General features: G+C 45.0%; 1 protein-coding gene across 3 annotated transcripts in view; it reads left to right on the top strand.

Moving 5' to 3' along the window:
* BBS9 (Bardet-Biedl syndrome 9) overlaps positions 1-21,346 on the top strand; it is a 339,648-nt gene that overhangs the window by 273,803 nt on the left and 44,499 nt on the right. For all 3 annotated transcript variants that reach the window (XM_069084284.1, XM_069084282.1, XM_069084283.1), the window contains one exon: positions 14,579-14,801. In XM_069084284.1, coding sequence (XP_068940385.1) covers positions 14,579-14,801 — 223 coding nt within the window. The remainder of the gene's footprint in view (positions 1-14,578; positions 14,802-21,346) is intronic.

Below are 21,346 nucleotides of genomic sequence, written 5' to 3'. Positions count from 1 at the left end.
CTGGGTGGCTTTACTGCCTTCCCTTCCCCCTGTGCTGATGGCAGCAAGGTGGGGCAGTGAATAGGTCCCTGGGCCTGGAGTCAGAAAGACTTCTCCAAAGTTCAAATCTGGCCTCAGACACTTACTAACTTTGGGACCCTGGACAAGTCATTTAATAACCCTCTTGGCCTCCATTTCCTCATCTGTAAAATGAGCTGGAGAAGGAAATGGCAAAAGCTCCCCAGGATCTTTACCAAGAAAACTCCCAATGGGTCACAAAGAGTCGGACATGACTGAAAAATGCCTGGACAACACTGTCTGAGCCTCAGGATGTTTACTAGTCTTGTGCCTCCCCTCAGTGCCGAGGGCCCTTTTTGTCAAGCCGCTGCTGTCTGACTCCTCCGTATTTATCATCTCCAGTCTCTCCACATTTATCCTGGGGATACGTCTCAATGTCCTTGTCTCCCTTTGTAGGGTGCTGGCTCCTGGTAAGTAAGGAGAGGTGGTTTCTTCCCTCTTATTTGTGTCCCTAAACACCTGGCTCTTGGCATTTGGCTGTTAGGTGAGGGGATTTGAGAACTTCTTTCTGGATTCTTATTCTCTTCTTTTCCAAACCATTTTTGAGAGGAAGATTTTTTCCAACACATTAATGTGGTTTCTGGTATAGAGCACATGTTTATTGTAGGAAATCCTTTTGTTTGAGAAGAGACTTGTCAGGACTCACTTAAAAGGCTTAAAGTGTTCAGGCGTCACGGGATCATTTTGATGTAATGACCACGGCATGGTGTCTGGGCCGAAGGATGACTCAGATGCTTCATCATTACCATTATTAATGGCTCTTTTCAGAAGACTCACAAAAGAAGGAAGTGCTTACAATCTGCAGTTGAAGTGGAATCTTCTTATTTCTGTTACAATGCCAGAATGACTTTAACTGTCTATGGGAAATTTGTGGCAAAAGTAAATATTTTGCTGTTATCTCTCTGGTAGCAAGAAGGGCACAGACACAAATGTGCACACACACACATACATCTACACACTCACATACACACACTTACATGCTTATACACACACATGCAGACTTTGTCTCCATGATGACCAGAGATAGCTATGGTTCAGGATCTGGAGGCTCTGCAGTTGACTTCCATTTGACCCTTTGATGGTGGACTTTTCAATGGTGTTGTGGGTCCCGAGAATGGCCAAATGGAAAGGTTCTCTCCGGACTCCTCTTGGAATATTCTTTTCCTATTTTTTCTTAGAAAAGTGTAAATGCATTAAATAAAATATAGAGAGAAGAAAACGCACAAATTGACATATGCAATGTACCCCTGTTACTCTGTTTTAGGTATACTACCCTGGGTGGGTTTGTATCATAGGAGCCAAGTGAGTGAGGATTGAGTCATGGCAGCTGTCTAAAGCCTGCTTTAGATGTGAGGGAAGCAGATCAGTCACTTGCCTGTACTTGCAACTTGGTCTCAGAGAGTGCCCTAGCCTAGGGCCTTGGGTCTGCATCAAGCATTTATTCTGCCTCCATCTAGGCTCAATGGAAAGCTCTTCCTTGGAACTAGGACTCGAAAGCACAGTGGGAATGCTCTTACTGAGAATGAAGATGGAAGACAAGGAGAAGGAGAAGCTGAAAAAGAAGGAGGAAGAGGAGGAGAGAAGGAGGAGGAGGAAGAGAAGGAGGGGAAGAAGGAGGAGGAAGAAGAAGAAGAGGGAGAAGAAGAAGGGAGAGGAGAAGGAGATGAAGAAGGAGGAGGAAAAGGAAGAGGAGATGAAAAAGGAGGAGAAGGAGAAAGAGATGAAGATAATGACAAAGTTTCAGGAAAACAAGACTCACACATTTCATGACAGGCTTATAATTTCATCAGCTTTGATCCAGAGTTGGTTGATGTTCTTGCTTTCTTGACCAAACGAGCTCATGGCAGGTTTTTCTTTCTTACTTATTTTTTTAGACAGCCCTTTGTGCCTCATGGGTGTGTCCCAGTGTCTGTGCTGCTGGAGGCATTCCGTTCCGTGTATTACCCAGATCTCATTTTGGTCCAATAGACTTTGAGGAAATAGCACTTTCCTCTCAGCCACCTTTGGGTTGAACTGTCAGCGGTGCTGCTGTATCACCAATCTAGAGGAACTTAGAAGCAAGTGCATTTTTTTTGCCCAGACCCATTTGGCGTCATTTTACTTTTTGACCAATTTTCTATTACAAGACTTTATTATAACTTCCAAACATATTTTCTCACAGCATGTGAAGGATGATTTTTTGCCTTATTTTCTTCTTTTATTTGATTAAAAAAGATGTTTTAAGGCCCCTGGAGTCCTTGTGGTGCATTACATTGCAAAACTGTAATTCTGGTTTGGGGCACATGGATTTCCTGCTGTGTTCTATATCTTCCTAACCCCTTCCCCCTTAAGTCCAGTGGAGTGAAGGGTAAGCAGTTTCTGCTGAATGGAGACAAGTCTTGGTGGTAATGTTGTAACAGGTGGCCCCGTTTGGGTCTATGTAGTGAGGATTTATATTCTTCCAAAGCACATCAGCGTCCACTCAACAAAATGGAAGTGGATTTAGTCTGGGATGACCATGTGGACAGGCCTGCGCTGTCCCCAGCAGCGAGTAAAAACTTGCTGATGAATTGTTGGTTTTGTTAGTAATGATGTACTTTGCGTTCCTTCTTTAGAGGAGCCAAATTCTCCAGACTCCGAGCAAATAAAATCCAATTTCTGGTTTTGGCAGTGGGTCTCTCTCCATAAGCCTTTGTGGCTTTATAGCCATTGAGTCTCATTTCAGAGCCAGCAGTTTTTCCAGGCAGTTTCCAGGGATGTCAGGATCCAATGCTCATCCTCTCTGCATGCATCACCTTCTTTCAAGTCTCGCTGACTTGAGTAGGAACGTGGTCCTACTGTTTTGCTGAGGAATGATTGTTTTATTTAAAAAAAAGAAATAAGAGGCTCATTTCGCCCTTTCTCACCCAGTGAGGAAGAAGGCACCCGTAAGGAACGTGAAGTCTTTGGCCCAGCTCTCATTTGACTATTTTAATATAATGTGACATAAAGTATAGATGATACATTTCACACACACATACATGTCTCTGTGTGTAATATATAAAGTATGTGTATATATGTATGAGATGTGTATATATACATATATATATATGCATGTATACACAGATACATATATGCAAATATATCAATATATCCAGGATGGAAAAGTGTGCTTTCTTTTTCTTCCCCCATGCCTGTCTCTTTCCTTCCTTTTCTTTCTCTCCCCCACCTTTCTCTCCCTCTCTCTTTCCTCCCCTCCCCTCTATTCTTCTTTCCTCTCCCCTACTATTCTCTTTCTTTCAATGCTATCAAAGCAACCTGTTGAAGAGTGACACATTTAGCCACTGAGCTGTTTGTCAAGCAATGTGAAATTGAGAGTGTCCAGTTTTGTATTTTTCACTTTAAAAAGCCAAGGCATTTAGGTGCCAACCTTGCTTCGCTGAAAGGTACCTTAGAGGGCTTCCAGTCCAAGCCCCCAGTTCAGAACATTATTCCCTCCACGAGATCCCCATTCCCTTGGGGCAGTGTCATCTCTTTCTACTATCCTTGGAGAAGAAGGGACTCTTTAGGAGTGGCTTGATCTGGTCTCAGAAGCAGCAGTGGAAGGCCTGTGGAGTCCTGATCAAATCATAAAGAAAGACCTTTAGATGTGGAGGGGATTTTAAAGGTCTTCTGGTCCAGACCTTACATTTTACAGAGGAAGGAGCTTTGCCATATTGAAAAAGCCATAAGGGTGGATCACCAGCAGCTGTGGTAGTTTCCAGAATTATCAACCCATAGACACTAAGGACAAAGTGAGAGATCAGTGTGAACTTTGGGAACAGGGAGTCCGGGAGTGCGGTTCACCCTCTGCCCCCGGAAGGAGAAGTGGCTGAGGCCAGCAGTCGCTGCCATGTGGCTGCCTCAGAGCTCCTGGCCTGCAGATTGTAGGGGGACAAAGAAACCAGTCTAAGGAGTAATCACTCTTGCTTTAACCTGCTTGGATCTGGATTGCTGTCTAGAGTGGAGGTACTGGGGTGAGTGACCAGGTGCCAGAGCCAGTGGAGGTTTCAGAGAGGGCACCCAACTAATAGCTCCGGCAGCTGAGAAAACCCAAGCCATTTGGGACAAAGCTCTCCTCTCTGAAAGCAGAGTTCTACTGTGGCAAAAAGCTCAAAAGTCAAGTAATTGAGTGGCAACATGAGCAAGCAAAGGAAGCAAAGCAAGCACAGCAGTCCAACTTTACACTCCTATTTTGGGGGCAAAAAGGATCAAAGCATGGAACAGGAGGAAGGCAGCGAAGTCAGAACTCCTGCACCAAAAGCTTCCAAGAAAAATATGAATTGGTTATAGGACATAGAGGAGCATAAGAAGGATTTTGAAAACTAAATAAGAGAAGTGGAGGAAAAATTGGAAAGAGAAATGAGAATGATGCAAGAAAATCATGAAAAGAGAGTCAACAACCTGACTGAAGAAAATAACACCTTAAAAAATGGAGTAACTCAAATGGCAAAAGAGGCTCAAAAAGCCAATGAGGAGAAGCATGCCTTAAAAAGCTGAATTTGCCAGATGGAAAAAGAATTTCAAAATTCTTTGAAGAGAATCATTCCTTCAGAATTAGATTGGAGCAAATGGAAGCTGGTGACTTTATGAGAAATCAAGATATTATTAAACAGATCTAAACAAATGAAAAAAAAAGGCAATGTGAAATATCTCATGGGAAAAACCACTGACCTGGAAAATAGATCCAGGGGAGATAATTTAAAAATTATTGGACTACCTGAAAGTCATGATCATAAAAAGAACTTAGAAATCATCCTTCAAGAAATTCTCAAGGAAAATTGCCCTGATGTTTTAGAACCAGAGGGCAAAACAGATGTTGAAAGAATGCACCGATCACATCTTGAAAAAGATTACAAAAAGAGAACTCCTAGGAATATTATAGCCAGGTTCCAGAGTTCCCAAATCAAGGAGAAAATATTACAAGCAGCCAGGAAAAACAATTAGAATATTGTGGAAACACAGTCAGGATAACACAGGATCTGGCAGCTTCTACATTGAGGGATCAAAGGGCTTGGAATATGATATTCCGGAGGTCAAAGGAACTAGGATTAAAGCCAAGAATCACCAACCCAACTAAACTGAGTATCATGTTTCAGGGGAAAATATGGCCATTCAATGGAATAGAGGACTTTCAAGCATTCATGATGAAAAAACCAGAGTTCAATAGAAAATTTGACATTCAGATACAAAGAAGCAAGAGAAGCATGAGAAGGTAAACAGGGAAAAGAAAGCATAAGGAACTTATCAAAGTTGAACTATTTACATTCCTACATGGAAAAATGATAATTGTAACTTATGAAACTTTTCTCAATATGAGAATAGTTGAAGGTAATATAAATGTGTATATACATATATGTGTGTGTGTGTACATACATATATATGTTTATAGGAGGGTATGTGGGCGTATGTAATGGGAATGTAAATTTTTAAGATCTTCCCTGCCCCTAGGCTAAAGTGCACCTGGAGCCTGGGGTGGGAGGCTTGTTTTTCAGTAGATACTTTTTGATTGGCCAGTGGGTCCAAATGGTTGTTACGTTCTCTGAGCCAGGAGAAGGCTATATAAGCCCTGATGTGAGGCTTTGTTTTGGGGCTCACTTTGAGAAGTGTTCTGTGATTTGATCAGATAAAACTCTGGAAAGCCATTTTCCAGAGCCCCTCGGCTTTGAAAAACCCAGATGTTGATTTGCAGATCCAAGAACCTGTATGGGCAGCCACCCTGAGGACGCTTGGGGTGCTTGCTGCTACAGCATATGAATACATATGTGAGTGTGTGTATATATGGGTACAGGTATATATAGACAGAGGGCACAGTACCAATTGAATAGGAAGGGATGATACTTAAAAGGTGAAAGTGAGATGTGAGAGAGGAATATAATGAGAGGAGATGGGGAGAGATAGAATGGGGTAAATTATCTCATGTAGAAGAGGCAAGGGAAAACTGTTGCAATGAGGGGAAGAACAGGAAGGCAAAAGGGAATGAGTCAATCTTATTCTCAATGAATTTGGTTTAGGGAGGGAATGACATACTGCGATAGTAATGGCAATTAAAGATTCCCTAATTAACACTAAATAGGGTATCTCACCCTACAGGAGAGTAGGGAGGAAGGAGATGAGAGGGGGGATGATGGAGGGGAGGGCAGGTTGGGGGGGAGGGAAGTTGGAAGCACCCACTTTTGAAAAGGGACAGGGTCAAAGTAGAGAATAGAACAAGTGCGGGGTGGGATAGGATGGAGGGGAATACAGTCAGTCTTTCGTGATATATCCACTATGGAAATGTTTTGCATAGCTACACATGTACAACCTATATTGAATTGCTTGTCTTTCCAGTAAGGGTGGGTAACAAGTGAGGAAGGGAAAGAATCTGGAATTCAAAGTTTTAAAATCAAATGTTTAAAATATGTTTATGTGAGAGAGAGAGATTATTTTTTTTTTACCTGCAACTTGGAAATAAGATATACAGGCACTGGGACAATCTTGCCCTACTGGAAAGTCGGATGGGGGATGGGAGAGGATATAGGAGATATAGGAGAGAGCAGATTGGGGGAGGGGGTATTCAGTGGGATTGCTGTTTTGGGGTGGCGGGTAGGGAAAGAATCGGGAGAAAATTTGTAACTCAAAATCTTGTGGAAATGAATGATGTAAACTAAAAATAAACAAAATTTAATTCAGATTAAAAAAAAAAACATCAGGACTGCTGTGTGATTGGCCGTTCAGCCCATTTACCCACACCCCTACAGGTATTTGCTTCCTCTCCACCACCACCCCCTCATTGGAGTCCTAGAGGAAAGTGACTAGAAAGACAGCCCCTGGGTCTTCATGTAGGTGTCCTATGCCCATTGATGGCCTTAATCAGCCAAGAGAAGGGCAGGCACATCCCAAAGCAGCTGAATTTTCTGGGTGGTCCTTAAAGCTCAAACTAATTAAAGGGAGAAGAGAAAAATAAAGAAAAGAATCCTGTGCTACTTTGTACTTAAGTAAGTGGTTTAACATATTTGGGCGATTTTTTCCAGAGTTCGTCACTCGTTCCTCATTGTGGTTTGTTTAGGATACACCCTAGTATTTGAGGGGAGTTGATCCTTAGAAGCTTTGTCTAGAGGCTCTGATGACTGAACCCTCACAGATACACACACACACACACACACACACACACACACACACACACACAGTCAATGCGCTATCTCAGGAGCTTCAGGCTAGACCCCTCTGAGAGTCCCTATTTATGTGGAATATCTATCTGTACATCAAGGGTCAGAGTGGACATGCCAGAACCTTAGGCAGTCACCTAGAATTCGGAGGCAGTAAAATCAGACCTGCCTGTTGTTGCTGCCCTTCTCACGAGGGTGGCCAGGCACCAGTAACAAATACCCAGGGTTGGAGGTGGGAGGGTGGGGCAGGAGTATCCAGTCACATTGCCAGTCTGCACTCGCTTTTGATGAAGTAAATCTGTATTTGTCCAAGTACAGAGGAGATACCTTGTGGCTTATTGATAGCAAATTTTTTGTTTGTGGTTAGTTTTTCCTGTCTCCAAGCATGCATCAACATTTTGCAGTAAAATTCAATATTGAGTAATGGAAAAAGCCGCAGTTGGAGCCGGCCCACCTGGGTTCTGGACTGGCTTTTGCCATTAACTTGTTGCACGACTTTGGGCAAGTCATTTAAATTGGAGGTTGGTGACCTTTTAAAGGAAAAGAGCCCTTCTGGGGATAATATTTTTCATTGGGAGAACTTCATTTTAATACAATTTTTTCAATTGAAGTTAGAGAGATTTTGTACAAATCCCATTTGTACTAGTCTGCCCATTTTGATTATTTGATTTGATTTACCAGTCAGTCACCAAACATTTTTTAAGCGCTTACATGCACCAAGCACTTTATGGGATAGTCCTGACTCCAGCCCTCCACCCAGGCCACATCATGGCATGTGTCCTCCCTGAGTGGTAAGGTTTGGGGTCTGCTTATCACCAGTCAGTAGCCACCTAGGGTAGGCAAAGCTACCCTGGATCTAGAAATCAGGCCCTGTTAAAAGAACAGAAAGCCACCTTCCTCAGTCCAGTCCTCATGACAACCCATGAACTGTCTCTCTGTAGATCAGGGGTTCTTAACTTGAGGTCCATAGAAGAGGTTTATGGATAGATTTTAGAGGGTTAGTGAACTTGGATGAAGGAAAAATACATTTATTTTCACTAACCTCTGACTGAAATTTAACATTTCCTCCAGTTATTTAACCCAGCAATCGACTGGATTTGGGAGTCAGAGGGAGGAGTCTGAGCCTGTGAATCCGAGTGACCTTAGTGACAGGAACTTGTGAGTTTTTTTACAAATGAGGAAACTGAGACTCAGAGGGGAGGTGGCTTATGCTACATCACGTAGCTACGTCTCCTGATTCTTCAGTTTCCTGGGTTTTCTTCCAGCCCAGAGGAGCAGTCATGGGGTGGAGTTGGCTTTAGTGTTAGGGACGCTCAAGTCCTAGTTAGTCACCTCCTGGCACTGTGATTCTGGGAGGCCACTTAGCCTTTTTATGTTCTAGGTGGTTCTAGGTGGTTCTAGAAGAGGAGCAGTATCAAGAAGGTTCCAGGCTGTGTCAGTTATCTAAGGGATGCTGCCTTCCAAACACTGGGTACAGGAACGGAGTGGAACTCAACAATCCGTGTGTGGGGCGAGCTGGTCTGTGAGGGGAGGAGGCAACACAGTGAATTAGACCTGGTAGAACTCAAGGGAATTCAGGCCCCTCTCACTAGGAGAAGCTGCAGAGGGTGAGACGATGGGACTATTGTCTTATAGTCCTCTCTCCTCCCCACAAAGCTTCCAGCTCCCCCACCTCGGTGTTGGGTGTTGTCCAAAGGTGGGCCCTCGGAGTTCTGCTCTCTGGAGCATTTAATGAAATACCAAGAGCTCCGTGGATCCCCTCTTCTCATCATCCTCCACCAAGAGGCTGCCATTAACGTTTCTTGAGCCCCAGAACCGGAAACCACTTCTAAACCTTCCATCAAAGTCTCTGTAGAAGGCCATCAGGCACCTTGGGTTTCGGGTAAGGCTGACACAGGATTGCATTGTCTTCCTACAACTGAAACAAGTCTGGGTTGGAGGGTATGTCAAAAAGAAACCTTTGGATATAAGATGAGGTAAGGATTCCGTGTGTGTGTGTGTGTGTGTGTGTGTGTGTGTGTGTGTGTGTGTGTGTGTGTGTGTGTGTGTGTGTGTGTGTGTGTGTGTGTGTGCGTGGTGGAGAAGAGGACTGTGGAAGGGTGTTCTCCTCTGCTTTGTAATTATCCTCTATCTAAGCTCCAGTAAGGCCAGCCAGCCTGAGTTTGACGAGGAACGTTGAGATTTTGATCCACTCAGACTAACTGGACCTCCATTTCCCAGGGAGACTCGCAAGCTGGGTGGCTCAGACTCCATTCATGGCAGTCTTTGCACTACTGGGTCTTCACTTGGACTTGACTTTGTCCAAAAGGGCCGAGAGAAGTAATCCCGGGGTTTACACAGATCATTTTATGAAGCTCCATTGGAAGAGATGAGAGTGATATGAAGAAGTGAGGCTTGCTCCTTGACACCACACTAGTCATAATTCTTGGGTCAGTGTAAGCTAGCGGACCTGAAAGCACCCGTCATGTTCTGGGTAGAGTTTTCCGGGGTTTAATCAGGGCCTCCTTAGAAGAATTAAGCTGGAATCTTTCTTACTGCATTTGTGAGCTTTTGTAATGTTCATGGTGAAAACATGCTTCTTATCTGGATGGCCCAGACTGTGTAAGGCCAGTCGATAAAATAAAGGAACGAGACTTGAACATTGTTTTGCCTTAAAACATCTAATGAAAGGCCGTTTTTATGAGGCTTCTCTCCTCGCCCCCAAACCAGGCTAGAGGTATAATCTCTGTTTATTCAATCAGATTCTTTCCTTGTCTCTTGCTTGGAGTGCACGGCACTGATATTGGGTGATACATGTTCTCCCGGGGTTTTCTCCTCTGCCTCGGGAATGAAGGATGGGATGATGTTTGGATTACAAGCTTGCTTGAAGGGGGAAAGTTGCACTCATACTTTGCATGGAGATTTTAGTCCTAAGTGGTGTTTTTTTAGAATCAGGTTTTGAAAAAAGGAGAAAAATATTTGACACGTGACCTTTTACTGAGGATTTCAAAATACATCATAGGTGATTAAGCTTCACATCTCCTGGATAAACTAGTGATGGTAAATATTATTATTCATCTCTTATGAAGAAACCAGCTAGACTTGGGGGCATGCACTGCTAAGCCATGATGAGGCTTCAGAAGGGATGTCTCAAATGAGACCTAGAGGATTTACCACTGAGTTGAGATGAAGGATTCCCACCTGAAGAGGGAGCGCATCTCTGCACAAGTGATTGGCAGAGGAGTTTTTATAGGATTAAAATGGGGTGGGGTGGAGAGAGGAACAGAGACAGAAAGGAGAGACAAAAAGATGGGGAGAGAGAAGGGGGGACAGAGGGGAGCAAAAGAGAGAAGGAGAGAGGGAGATGGGTGGAGTGGAGAGAGGGAAAGAGAGAGAAGAGGAGAGAGAGAATGAGACTATTTTCCTCTTTTTCTCTTCTTTTCCTCTTATCCTCTTTCCCTCTTCTTTCCTTCTTTTCCTCTTTCCTTCTTTCCCTCTTTCACTCTTCCCCTCTTTTCCACATCTCAAAACCCCTTGACATTGTCTCAGCTCATTTCTTCACTTAAACATTTATTAAGCACCAACTATGTGCCAAGCACTTTGCCAAACTGTGGGGATAAATATAAGAAAGATAAAGACAATTTCTGCCCTTGAGGAGCTTACCATTTAATGGGAGGAAAACAGCACACCAAAGGAAGCTGGAAAAGGGGGAGCCCCTAGGGAGTACCTGGCCTGGGAGCATATTATTCTGTGGAGTTGAAACCAATCAAGCTTCAGATGGAAAGTGGATCCTCTGTGACCTCCTCCTTTACTCCATGCCTTGAAGGAGAGGTTTTTCTTGCCAAGGTCAGCTGCTTGGGTCCAGGGTCAAGGATCCCTTGATTTCTTCCTGTCTTCTCCAGTGGGCAGCCCCCTCTGTAATCCCTGCTTCCTCCCTCTGGTCCTCTGTTTCTTTTCTTGATGCCTACAGTCGTGCCCAAATCCCTTCTCACTAGACTAGACCCTATGACCCCAGCAAGCCATTGTCCCATGTCTTTCTTCCCTTTCTCTAAAAGCCGACTTTGGAGCCTTCACTGGTTCTCCTTTCACTCTCTTCTAAACCCTTTGCCTCTAGTCTCATCACTCAACAGAAGCTGCTTACTCCAGAGTTGTGAATGCTCTCTCCTCACCTGGTTGGTCAGATGGCTCTTTCTCCTATCTCATCCTTCTTGAACCTTCTGCAGCCTTAGAGAGCGCCGTCTTCTCCCCCTGCACAGTCTCCTCTGGAATTCTAAGACACTGCTTTCTCTTGGTTTCCTTCTTGTCTCTCTGACCACTCCTCATGTCCTTTGCTGGCTCATCATTTCTGTGTCTTATTTACTACCTTCGAGGGGACCCAAGGTTCTGTCCCTGGCCTTGTCTGCTCTCTCTGCTCTTTCTCAGTCACTTCAGCAGTGTCTGTGGGTCCAGTTGTCATGGTTAGGTGCGTGACTTGTACATCAGTAGGTCTAGCCTTAGCCTCACCCCTAAACTGCAGTCCCTTATCACTAGCTGATTGGACATTTCCAATTGGATGTCTGTGGGCATCTCAGACTCACCCTCTCTAAACCATAACTATTTTTCTCCCTCTAAACTCACTCTCTTCCAAAACATCCCTGTTACTTTTGAGGGCTTCCATTCCTCAGGTCTATAACCTTAATTGCTGTCCTTGACTCCTCACTTTCTCCCATGACCATTCAGTGGTCATATCCTGTTTCTACCTCTGCCTCATCTGTCCTGTATGTCCGTTTCTTTCTCTTTGACCCCAGGGCTCTTCTGAGGCCGCGGTCAACTTTGTCCTTCAGAACTCATTCATCAAATACAACAGTTTCTTAGGGGGAGTCATAAGCAAAATTTGTATGTTAATCCACCAGGAAATCTTTTTTTTTTTTTGGAGGGGGGAGGGCAAGGCAGTTGGGGTTAAGTGACTTGCCTAAGGTCACATGGCTAGTAAGTATTAAGTGTCTGAGGCCAGATTTGAACTCACTCCTGACTCCAGGGCCGGTGCTCTACTCACTGTGCCACCTAGCTGCCCCCCAGGAAATCTTTTTAGGGGAATCTGGGTGTCACCTAAACAGAAGGGCTGGCTGAGCTTTAGTGTACAGGAGATGGAAGGGCCTGGAGCAGTCAGAGAGAACCAGGGAAGTCTAACATCATGGAAACCAACAGGTGGGAGGGCCTTGTTGGCTGCTCTGCATTGATAGACTGATTCCCAACGGGCACAGTGCCCACTGGCATAGCAAGGGCTGACCGATGCTAGCTGGATGAGCCTCCTAGAACTTGCTTCGAGCCATTGGGATGGCCAAAGTATGGAAATGACTAAAGATGTCTAAGGTTTCAGAGTTCCCCCTCTACATTTCTGTATATTGTCTGTCAGATTCTCTTCTTCCAGAAATGCCCTGGAAGGACCCCAGGGACAAAGAACAGCAATGCACATGTAACACTCAAAGGGGCAGAGCGCTTTCCAGGCACCACCGCGTTCGAATCTCAGAACAGCTCCACATTATTATCCCTATTTTAGAGATTGAGAAACTAAGGCAAAGATACATTTTATGGTGAGTTCTAATGCTTTGATCAAAATTCCAGTGGCTGCCATCTTCATATTACTCGTCTGTCTGGAGAAATTGTGAAGACTGTTGGAGTGGGAGTCAGAGGACTTGGGTTTGAATCCTCCCTCTCCATTGTATTATTCTTTGTGACCTTGGGCACCCCTCTGGGCCTCCCCTTTCTCCTTATTATAATGGAGGCATTGGCCTCCATGATCTTTATGGTCTTACCCAACTCTAAATACCATGTGTAATGTTAATATAGAATTGGTAGCTGGATGGTGACTTTTTGAGGATGAAAAAACACTTCAAAAATCCTATGAAGAGCTTGTTGGGCATCCCTCACTTCTCCCTCTCCCCTCCTGCCATGTGCCTGTTCTCTTGGTCAGTCCAAGAAAGCAGAGGAACATACACATTTAAGCAGTGAGTCTAAGCCAGCGGTTTAGCAACATGACAGGCAAAAAGAATGTTTTGGGGGGACGCTTGGTAGCCCCACACAGGCAGGCCCTCCTGGGGATCTGGGCGGTAGGATGGTGACTTGTTCTCGTCGCTGCTTTGTGATGACTTTCCTTTGGTGGATTACACGCATCTTTCCTTTCTGTCGTGATTACTATCCTGGCAGTAATCACCCTGTGTACCAGAAGTATTGGAGCTGAGGCTCATCATGTTACAGAAATATTCAGCCAAATCTTGACACAGGGTGGATGGGAGACTTGCTTAGATGTGCACCTTGGTTGTAACAGCCCAAATTATGACGTATATGCGTCCCTCCTCCAGCTGCCAGTATCATGTGATGCCAGAATCTTGAGAACGTGAACTTTTATATCTCCAGGGTTATCTCATTTGATCTTTAGAAAACTCTAGGAGGTTGGGGAAACTGAGGCAGACAGAGGGCAAAGTGACTTGCCCAGGCTCACACAAATTGCAAGGGGCTGGGGCCTGATTTGAACTCAGATCTTCCTGACTCCAGCCCAGCAGTGTGTCCACTGTTCTACCCTGGTGCCTTTCCATTAGGGTAAAGGAATTCTGCCTTCCTACCCCAAACTTACTGGGTTTTGGCAATGGCTCCAAAAGCAAAGTGGGAGCACCTCCTCTCCACAAATATTCTGTAACCAAAAGTGCCTTCCAAGTATATTTGAAATACCAGGTATGTTGCAGGAGGCCCTCTGGTGTTGGTGGTGGTTAAGGTGGGTTACGCCCAGTCATGAATATTCATTGAGAGTGTTTTATTATACATGGCCAGGTAAGTGGCTGAGAGTCAGGAAGACCGTGACCTTAGGCACTTATTAGCTGTGTGACCCTGGGCGAGTCATGTAACCCTGTTTGCCTCAGTTTCCTCCTCTGTAGAATGAGCTGGAGAAGAAAACGACAGATTGCTCCAGAATCTTTGTTAAGAACCCCCCCCCCCGTGGGGTCCCACGGAGTCTATTGAGACTGAACCGATGTCGTTGATGTGCCACATTGCTTTCTCATTTCTGACCCCTTATGGTAGGCTTTTCAAGTGTTGTGGGAGGATCAGGCTTTTATTTCAACATCCCGAGTCATTGGCAGCAGATGCTTAGTTCACCTGTTGCCACCAGTGGCCAGTGTGTAGGATAGACAGTCTGACATCCCCCTGCACTTGGCGGTCAGGGAGTTTCCACGGGGTGGCTGTCCTGCCACAACCCGTCCAGGCCTTCTCGTCCTAGGAATGCCTCCCACCCGGAGGAGCTCCCTAACACACTGGGCCCTTTTCTCCTCTTCTTTTGGTTAGGATTCCTGTAGAAATCCTCCCTGTTCCCATATTGCTGGTGTTCTCACTGACCTCCACTGCAAACTGACTCCTCTCCTCAGGGCTGGGAGGAAACAGTGGACGCCGCCGTGGCTCACCTGCTGAAGACTTGTCTGTCCAAGAGCTCCAAAGAGCAGGCCCTGAACCTTAGCAGCCAGCTGACCATCCCCAAGGACACGAGCCGCCTGAAGAAGCACATCACCCTGCTCTGTGACCGCCTGGCCAAAGGGGGCCGTCTCTGTCTGAGCACTGATGCCGCAGCGCAGCAGACCATCGTCATGCCAGGTAAGACAGGCGTGTGCGTCGTCGCAGGAGAGGGAGCTCCTCGGGTTAGAGCTGGGGCTTCAGCTTCATGGGAGAGCCGCGATGGCCAAGAAAATTGCTCCCACATTTTCCTCCAGCTCCCCTAGCTTAAACACTTGAACAAATATTCTGAGGGTATTTGCTTGCTGGACATTTTTAGAATGGTATGGCTTTCCCTCCCCTGCTTTGGAATACATGATATGTTTTGTTTTTCTCCTAACCAATAGAAAGTGGATTAGAGAATCAAACTATTTTTAAGGTAAAGTTTTACTAAATGTGATCCAAGATACTATATTTCATGAACATAAATAGAATAATATACCAGCTAATGAAGCCCAGATGAGACCCTTGTGCAGCTCTCTGGGATTCCAGGCATCAAAGTCAGTGAGTGCAGAGATGCTGAGCCCAGTGCCACAGGCAAAGACGCAGGCCCATTTGGTCCTGGGGGGTTGGGAGGCCCCTCCTGCCTTTAGGCTTGGCCTGGTCCTTCTTAACACTTCCTGGCCCTGGTCACTCATGGCCATGACATTCAGGGATGTCCGCGTGTGAGACTGGCTCATTTTGCATGGCATAAATGCAGACCCTGCTGGGGGCCATATCTCTTTCCCATGGCAGTCAGGACCACCTCCCATGAAGCAGGGTCCTGGTTTTGGGGCGGCATGGCCTTCCTCAGCCTCTTCCCATCCATGCCCCTGGCTCCACCACTTACACCTTGGACAGATGACTTCACTCTGCTCAGCAAACAGAAATGCCCTTAGTTGTGAAATGAGGGGGCGATGCAAGGGGTCTCTTCTCTCTTGGTCTCTTTCTACGTTCTGCTTTCTCTTGGAACATAAATGAACATGTAAAAGAATTAAGAAATGAGTCAGACTTACTGCCTGTGCGTGTAGCCTAGACACTGGCGTCTGTACCCCCCATCCTGTTTGTTTTTAAACACGCATGTGCCAGGTTCTTTGCAAGATCAGTGTGTGTCACTGAGAGCCCACTTTCCCCTGCACATGTGGCTGGGTGCCCAGGCTAGCCCACATGAGTAAAGGTCATTCATTCATTCCTTAGGCTAAGTACTTGCAAAGAGAAACAGTAGACAAGAAACCTTTGGCAGTTTGGAGTGGGGGGGGGGGCTGAATATATGATTACTTTGGTACAGGGAACCCCAGGTGAGAAAATGCCTTTTATCAATGAGGATCAGCACCAAGAGCACCGTCACTTGTCCACTGTGAGCTAAGTGACTTGTCCAGGGTCACGCAGCCAGAGTCAGAGGCAGGGCCTGACCCTCAGTCTTTTGAGCTCCAAGGCTAGCTTCCCCTCCTTTGGCATAAGAGCCATTAAATAAATAGAAAAGTATCAACATTGAATGAATAAGTGGTTCATTATTTTGAATACTTGGCTCCAGGTTATTAGTGGGCTTGTTGTTCTGGTTATTTTATATATAGGACCTCTGTCCCCCAAAGCTTTCTGGGATGTGTAGTCAGCCTGGAAAAAGGTCTACCCCAAAGTCTTCTGATGAACACTGGTCTCTTCATCAGATCATCTAAAGGTAACATTTCATAGTCTACATCGAGGGGCTTCCTAGGAAAACAGAGTCTTAATCCATGGGGCCCATAGGTTCAAGGGCTGGAGCAAAGTTGAGCTGAAACCCCAAGCTGTCAAGGCTTCAGAGCCTGGTATTGGACAAGTGTTTGTGGGGAGAGCTTTTATTGGGGGGAGCACAGAGGGAAGAGAGTGGAAACAGCCTCCTCCTAGTCAGCCCAGCCAAGGGGTAGCTGGGAGCCTTGCCAGCACAGGATGTGGCCCTGTTTGTAGAGTTCTTCCCCTAGAGCTCAAGCCCTGGCCTGGGAGCTGGTGGGCAGCAGGGAAGTGGAGCTTAGCATCATTGTGGGGAGGTGGAGTCTGGGTGGAGGAGACTCCCATCGCCCTTCTGCCCCTGACTCCCATCTTAGATTGTGGTCCTTTGTTCTTCTGCCTGGGTGTCCCGGGAGGGAGAGTGTTGGTGAAGCAGAGGAGAGAATTCCTTTAGAGAGTACATTTAATTAGGAAGATGAAAGGGGCTTTTAATAGAGTAAATGACTCCTTTTCTCATTTGGTTCGGTATTTCCATTTGATTTATTCCTTTTGTGGCCATCTATACCCTATGAAGGCTGTCCCACCTGCTTAAACCTTGGTATGTGGCTGCACTTTTTGGCTAGTTGAACACAAATTTTTTCACTTCCTTTATATAGTTCCCTGTGATAGGAAGTGACAAGTAATGTATCCCTAACATATATATATATATATACATATATGTATGTGTATATGTATATATTTAAATATATGTATATACACACATATACACATAATGTAGATTTTACATGTGTAGGCCTGGGGGCGCTTTCCTTAACTCAGAGGGCAAGCTCTCCAGTAGACAGCTATCCTAATTTCAAAGTGCTCTGTAGATCCATATTTAAAACCGTAACCCATGAGCCCCCGCCAATGTGTTTACATTCAGCTAGAGAACAATGCTCAAAGAAGAGGCACATGATGAAATAACATGGTAAGAAAAGGAGCGATAAAGTGTCTACCCCTAAATCTGGGATGCCATTTCCCACAAACACACGTAGCACTCTGTGTGAGTAATGGATTTACTCTCACAATGTACGTGGGATGGATAGGAACGGATAGACAGCATGCACACGTAGATGGTCATACTTGTAGGGATCACAGATGCCCAGGACTTGGGCATTGAGGGGCAGCTCACCCTTCTCCTACGTGACTGCTGATCATTTTTATTAATGTAATTATACTCTTCCCCACTTGTCTCTGCTGTAAACTGTTTGGCCTGACGTGCTGCACATATACTTTCTTGTGAATGCTGCCCAGCTGTGTCCTCCAGCTTCTAACTCATTTGAAACCTATAGTTTTCTGTTCCTTCTCTGAGGAGATGTGCTATTCGACTTTCCTGGCGTAAAATCTTTACAGGAAATCTTTGCCCCAAGATGCTCAAGAAACCTCCTCTGTCTTGTTCCCCTGGATCTTGGCTCCCTGTGCTCCCATCTCCTCTGCAGGGCCTTCTCAGCCACCCAGGTGCCAAGTGCCTTAGAAGAAAGACCAAAGTCTGCTCTTGGATTGGTCTTGCTATTCTAGGGGCTAAATCCCTCTTTCTGAGTCCTTACCATAGCACATGCTTCTCAAATTTCAACCTTTGAGTGCTGTACTGTATGTCAGGTAGTAGCTATTTGCCTAATTACCAGACAACCCAGGAGTTTCAGTTTCTCCAGTTTTCAAACTAAGTCTCTTCTATTCTGGAAGTACATTCATAACCCTGTTTCCCCTTCCTCTCTTTGGCCATTTTGTCCAAAAGTCTCCATTTTTAAAAAAGCTCCCAGACTAGCCATAGATCGCCTCCTTCCTCTAGAGACTTCACTCCTGACTCTCTGGACTTTCCCTACCTTGCTCTAGAAGCTTCTTTACCCTGCAAGTTCACTCCAGTCCTGAACTTCTCACACTGGGAGGTTACTTTGCCCCCCAAGGTCCCTTCCCTGATTGCTGCTTCCTTCCAGAACCTTCATTGTAGGCCAGCCATGGCTTTGTTCCTCTCCTGGTTCCACTTTGGACATGCTCTACCATGCCCTTGTATGATGGTCTCCTCCTTTCTGCTTGTCTTTGGTGTGTCTTATCTCATTAGAATGTTAGCCCCATGAGGACAAGGGCCGTTTGTCTTTCTGCCTGTTGCTCTGTTGGGCTTGGCACAGTGCCAGCTATGTGGTCAGCTGTAACAGATGCTTGTTGACTTGTTGGCTGTTCTCCCAAGGAGATGCCTAGGTGAGGAAGTGTAGAGAAAGACACGACCATTAGTGTAATTGTGCTGTGGTTCAGCTCCCTTCCTGGCCCTTTCCTTTACAGATGAGCTTAGTCAGAGTGTGACAAGGGCTTTACTTTGTTCCCCAGATGGACAGTTAAATGGTCTTCCCAAATCCTCCCCTTGAACTTGAGAAAGTGGAACGTTCTGACATCTGGGCCGTGGATTGCACTTCCTACTGGTCTCAGTTAAGTTGAGGAGTACGAATCTCTGGCTTATGGAGAGAGCCCTGGATTTGGAGTTAAGAGAACCTGGCCAAGGCTGCTTAGTCTTCTGGCTTCGACTGGCTGAGTCCTCTCATTTCTCAGGGGCTCAGTTTCCTTACGTGTCAAATGGAGGTGGACTAGGTGACTGAGCTTCCTTGAATTTCCAAATCTGGGATACTCAATATATTTAGAGGCGGATTGGTTTCATGTGTAAACTATTACCATTCTTTCATTTCCCACTTAAATTGGGCCAGCTGGGGGAAAGGAACAATTTTTTTGAAATGTCCCTTCTTTCTTATGGGGAACATCTCGACTATAACCATATGAAACTGATTGGATCCTGGGGTTATGTTGGTGTTGCCTGTGATGGGCCATGGCCAGGACATCAGCTGTTCAAATGCCAAGAGTTCTTTCTCTCAGTCACACAGGCAGTCTGTCATGCTCTGGGCCATGCTATTTAAACAACATTTTACTCATAAAACATCAAGTGAAAGTGGTATGTGAGAAAAGATACACTATAACTCATAAAATCATAGAATGTTTTAGAGTAATGAGGGTTCTCAGAGGACACCGAGACCAGCCCATTCACTTTGCACACGAGGAAGCCCAGGGCCAGTGAGAGGAAGAGACTTTAGAGTTTGTATTGTGAGCTATGAGAACGTCTGATTTCACCAGGTGGCCTAGATGTAGATAAGCAGATCCTCAGAGCACGGTGGCCCTTGGTCTGTTAATTCAGCCTTCGGGATTTTCATCCTCTGTCCCACTTAGTGGAGATCACACCCACAACCTCCTGTCTGATCTCTAAGGATTGACGTTGTTTGAAAACAGGCTTCCCAGCCCTTCCCTCTCTGAAGTTTATGGAGGCTGTCAAGGTCTCCTGAATGGATTGCTGCAACCTTTTCCAGTTGAATTCTTCAGATTCCCGAGCTATCCAAGGAGCTTTTCCCTTATCTCTGACCTGAGCTACAGTTTTTGTATACATGGCTTTCTGCTAGGGAATATGGTTTCCAGCAGGCTAGTTTCTAGCGGTTGTCTCAACACATTCCTTTTCCCCTTGTTTCAATTCTGTGTTTTCCTCTCTAGATTTATGAACCCCTAGAACCTTCTAGCATCCATGGTTGATACAGTAATGGCCCTAATTACCTACCTAATATCTCCAACACACATATTCAAAATGTACTGTGTCAGTGGGCTTAGCCCATGAAATATGGAGACATATTAATATTGTGCTCATGAAAAATGCATGGCTTTTATTCCTTTCTTAAGGTCTTTCTTCCCAGTCACCTTACCCCTCATTTTGCTGACGTTTTTTCCACCGAAGAGTGATATGGGGCTAGTGATGTCACAGTCAATGTGGTCTCGGTGATCAAGTGGTCTGGACCCAGAAGAGAGAGAAAGCTATTATATAAAAAGTGTAGTGGCCAAGATCTTAAATGTCACTTAGTCTGAGTAAGTGCCTCAATTATTTAGGAAGCTAATGCAAACCAAGTTAGATGACTTATGAATGTGGTCAAATGAATTATAAGCCATATCAGGCTGTATCCTCAGCTGTGTTGTCTTTGACACTGGCCAAACTGGGAGCTAAAAAGGGCTGGTAAATGGGTCCTTCTGAGTTATGCATTTGAGCCAGAACGGACTCATTGATAGTAGTGAGATCCATCCACTGAGCTCTGATTCCCACACTGCACCGTGGATAGGAATGTCTCTTTTAATGAAGTACCTAGCTGACCCTTTTTTTTGCTGGGGCATTTTTAAACTTCCCTTTTAATATTTAAAACTGTCATTTAGTTAATGGTCCACTTAGTGGTTTGATCTCAGTTTGAAGAACCTTCTGAGTCAGTCATTTCATCGGTTTGCCTGAAGTCTTTCATATAGAACAATCCCTTATCTGCCAAATAAGACACCTTAGGACTTGTTCCATACAGTAAGGGTAGCTTTCTTTCCTATTTGTTTAATGGCGACATTATCAATGCTTTTATGTGACTGACTGGTCTGCGGTTCTTTATTAAATTACAAGGCAAATTGGATTTCTTTCCAACTTAGGAAAATACCCACGAACAGCAGTTAAAAAGCTTTTGAGCATATTTCTTTTTCTTTTGGAAACAATAATACTTAATTTATAAATTAAAGAGGAGTGGGACTAGAAGCCAGCCAGTAATTCTGCCCAATGTCATGTGAAGGGCAAGGAGGAAGGAAAACAGTGTTTCCAAATATTATCTTTATACTTTTACCATTAGATGGATCTGTGATGTCATGAATTAATGAATGAATGAAAAAGGCATGTATTAAGTGCTTACTCTGTGCCTTAATCCTCAGTCTCTTTGAATCCCATAAGCTTCTCCTTGTGTCTACCTCAGCCACACATGGGGTAGTCTGGTTGTTTCTGGGCCTCACCATTACCCATTTAATTACAATATCTGCCTTTCTTTGTCTGCTCATAACCTCCTGTCATCCCATCTTTCCCCATGACTCACCCAGCTTTCCTC

Source organism: Petaurus breviceps, unplaced genomic scaffold, assembly GCF_028583685.1.
Source record: "Petaurus breviceps papuanus isolate PSGF00001 unplaced genomic scaffold, PetGlider_PUasm1.0 174, whole genome shotgun sequence".
NCBI classification, from domain to species: Eukaryota; Metazoa; Chordata; class Mammalia; order Diprotodontia; family Petauridae; genus Petaurus; species Petaurus breviceps.
Note: the sequence above shows the minus strand (reverse complement) of the source record. Positions and strands in the feature narration are given on the sequence as shown.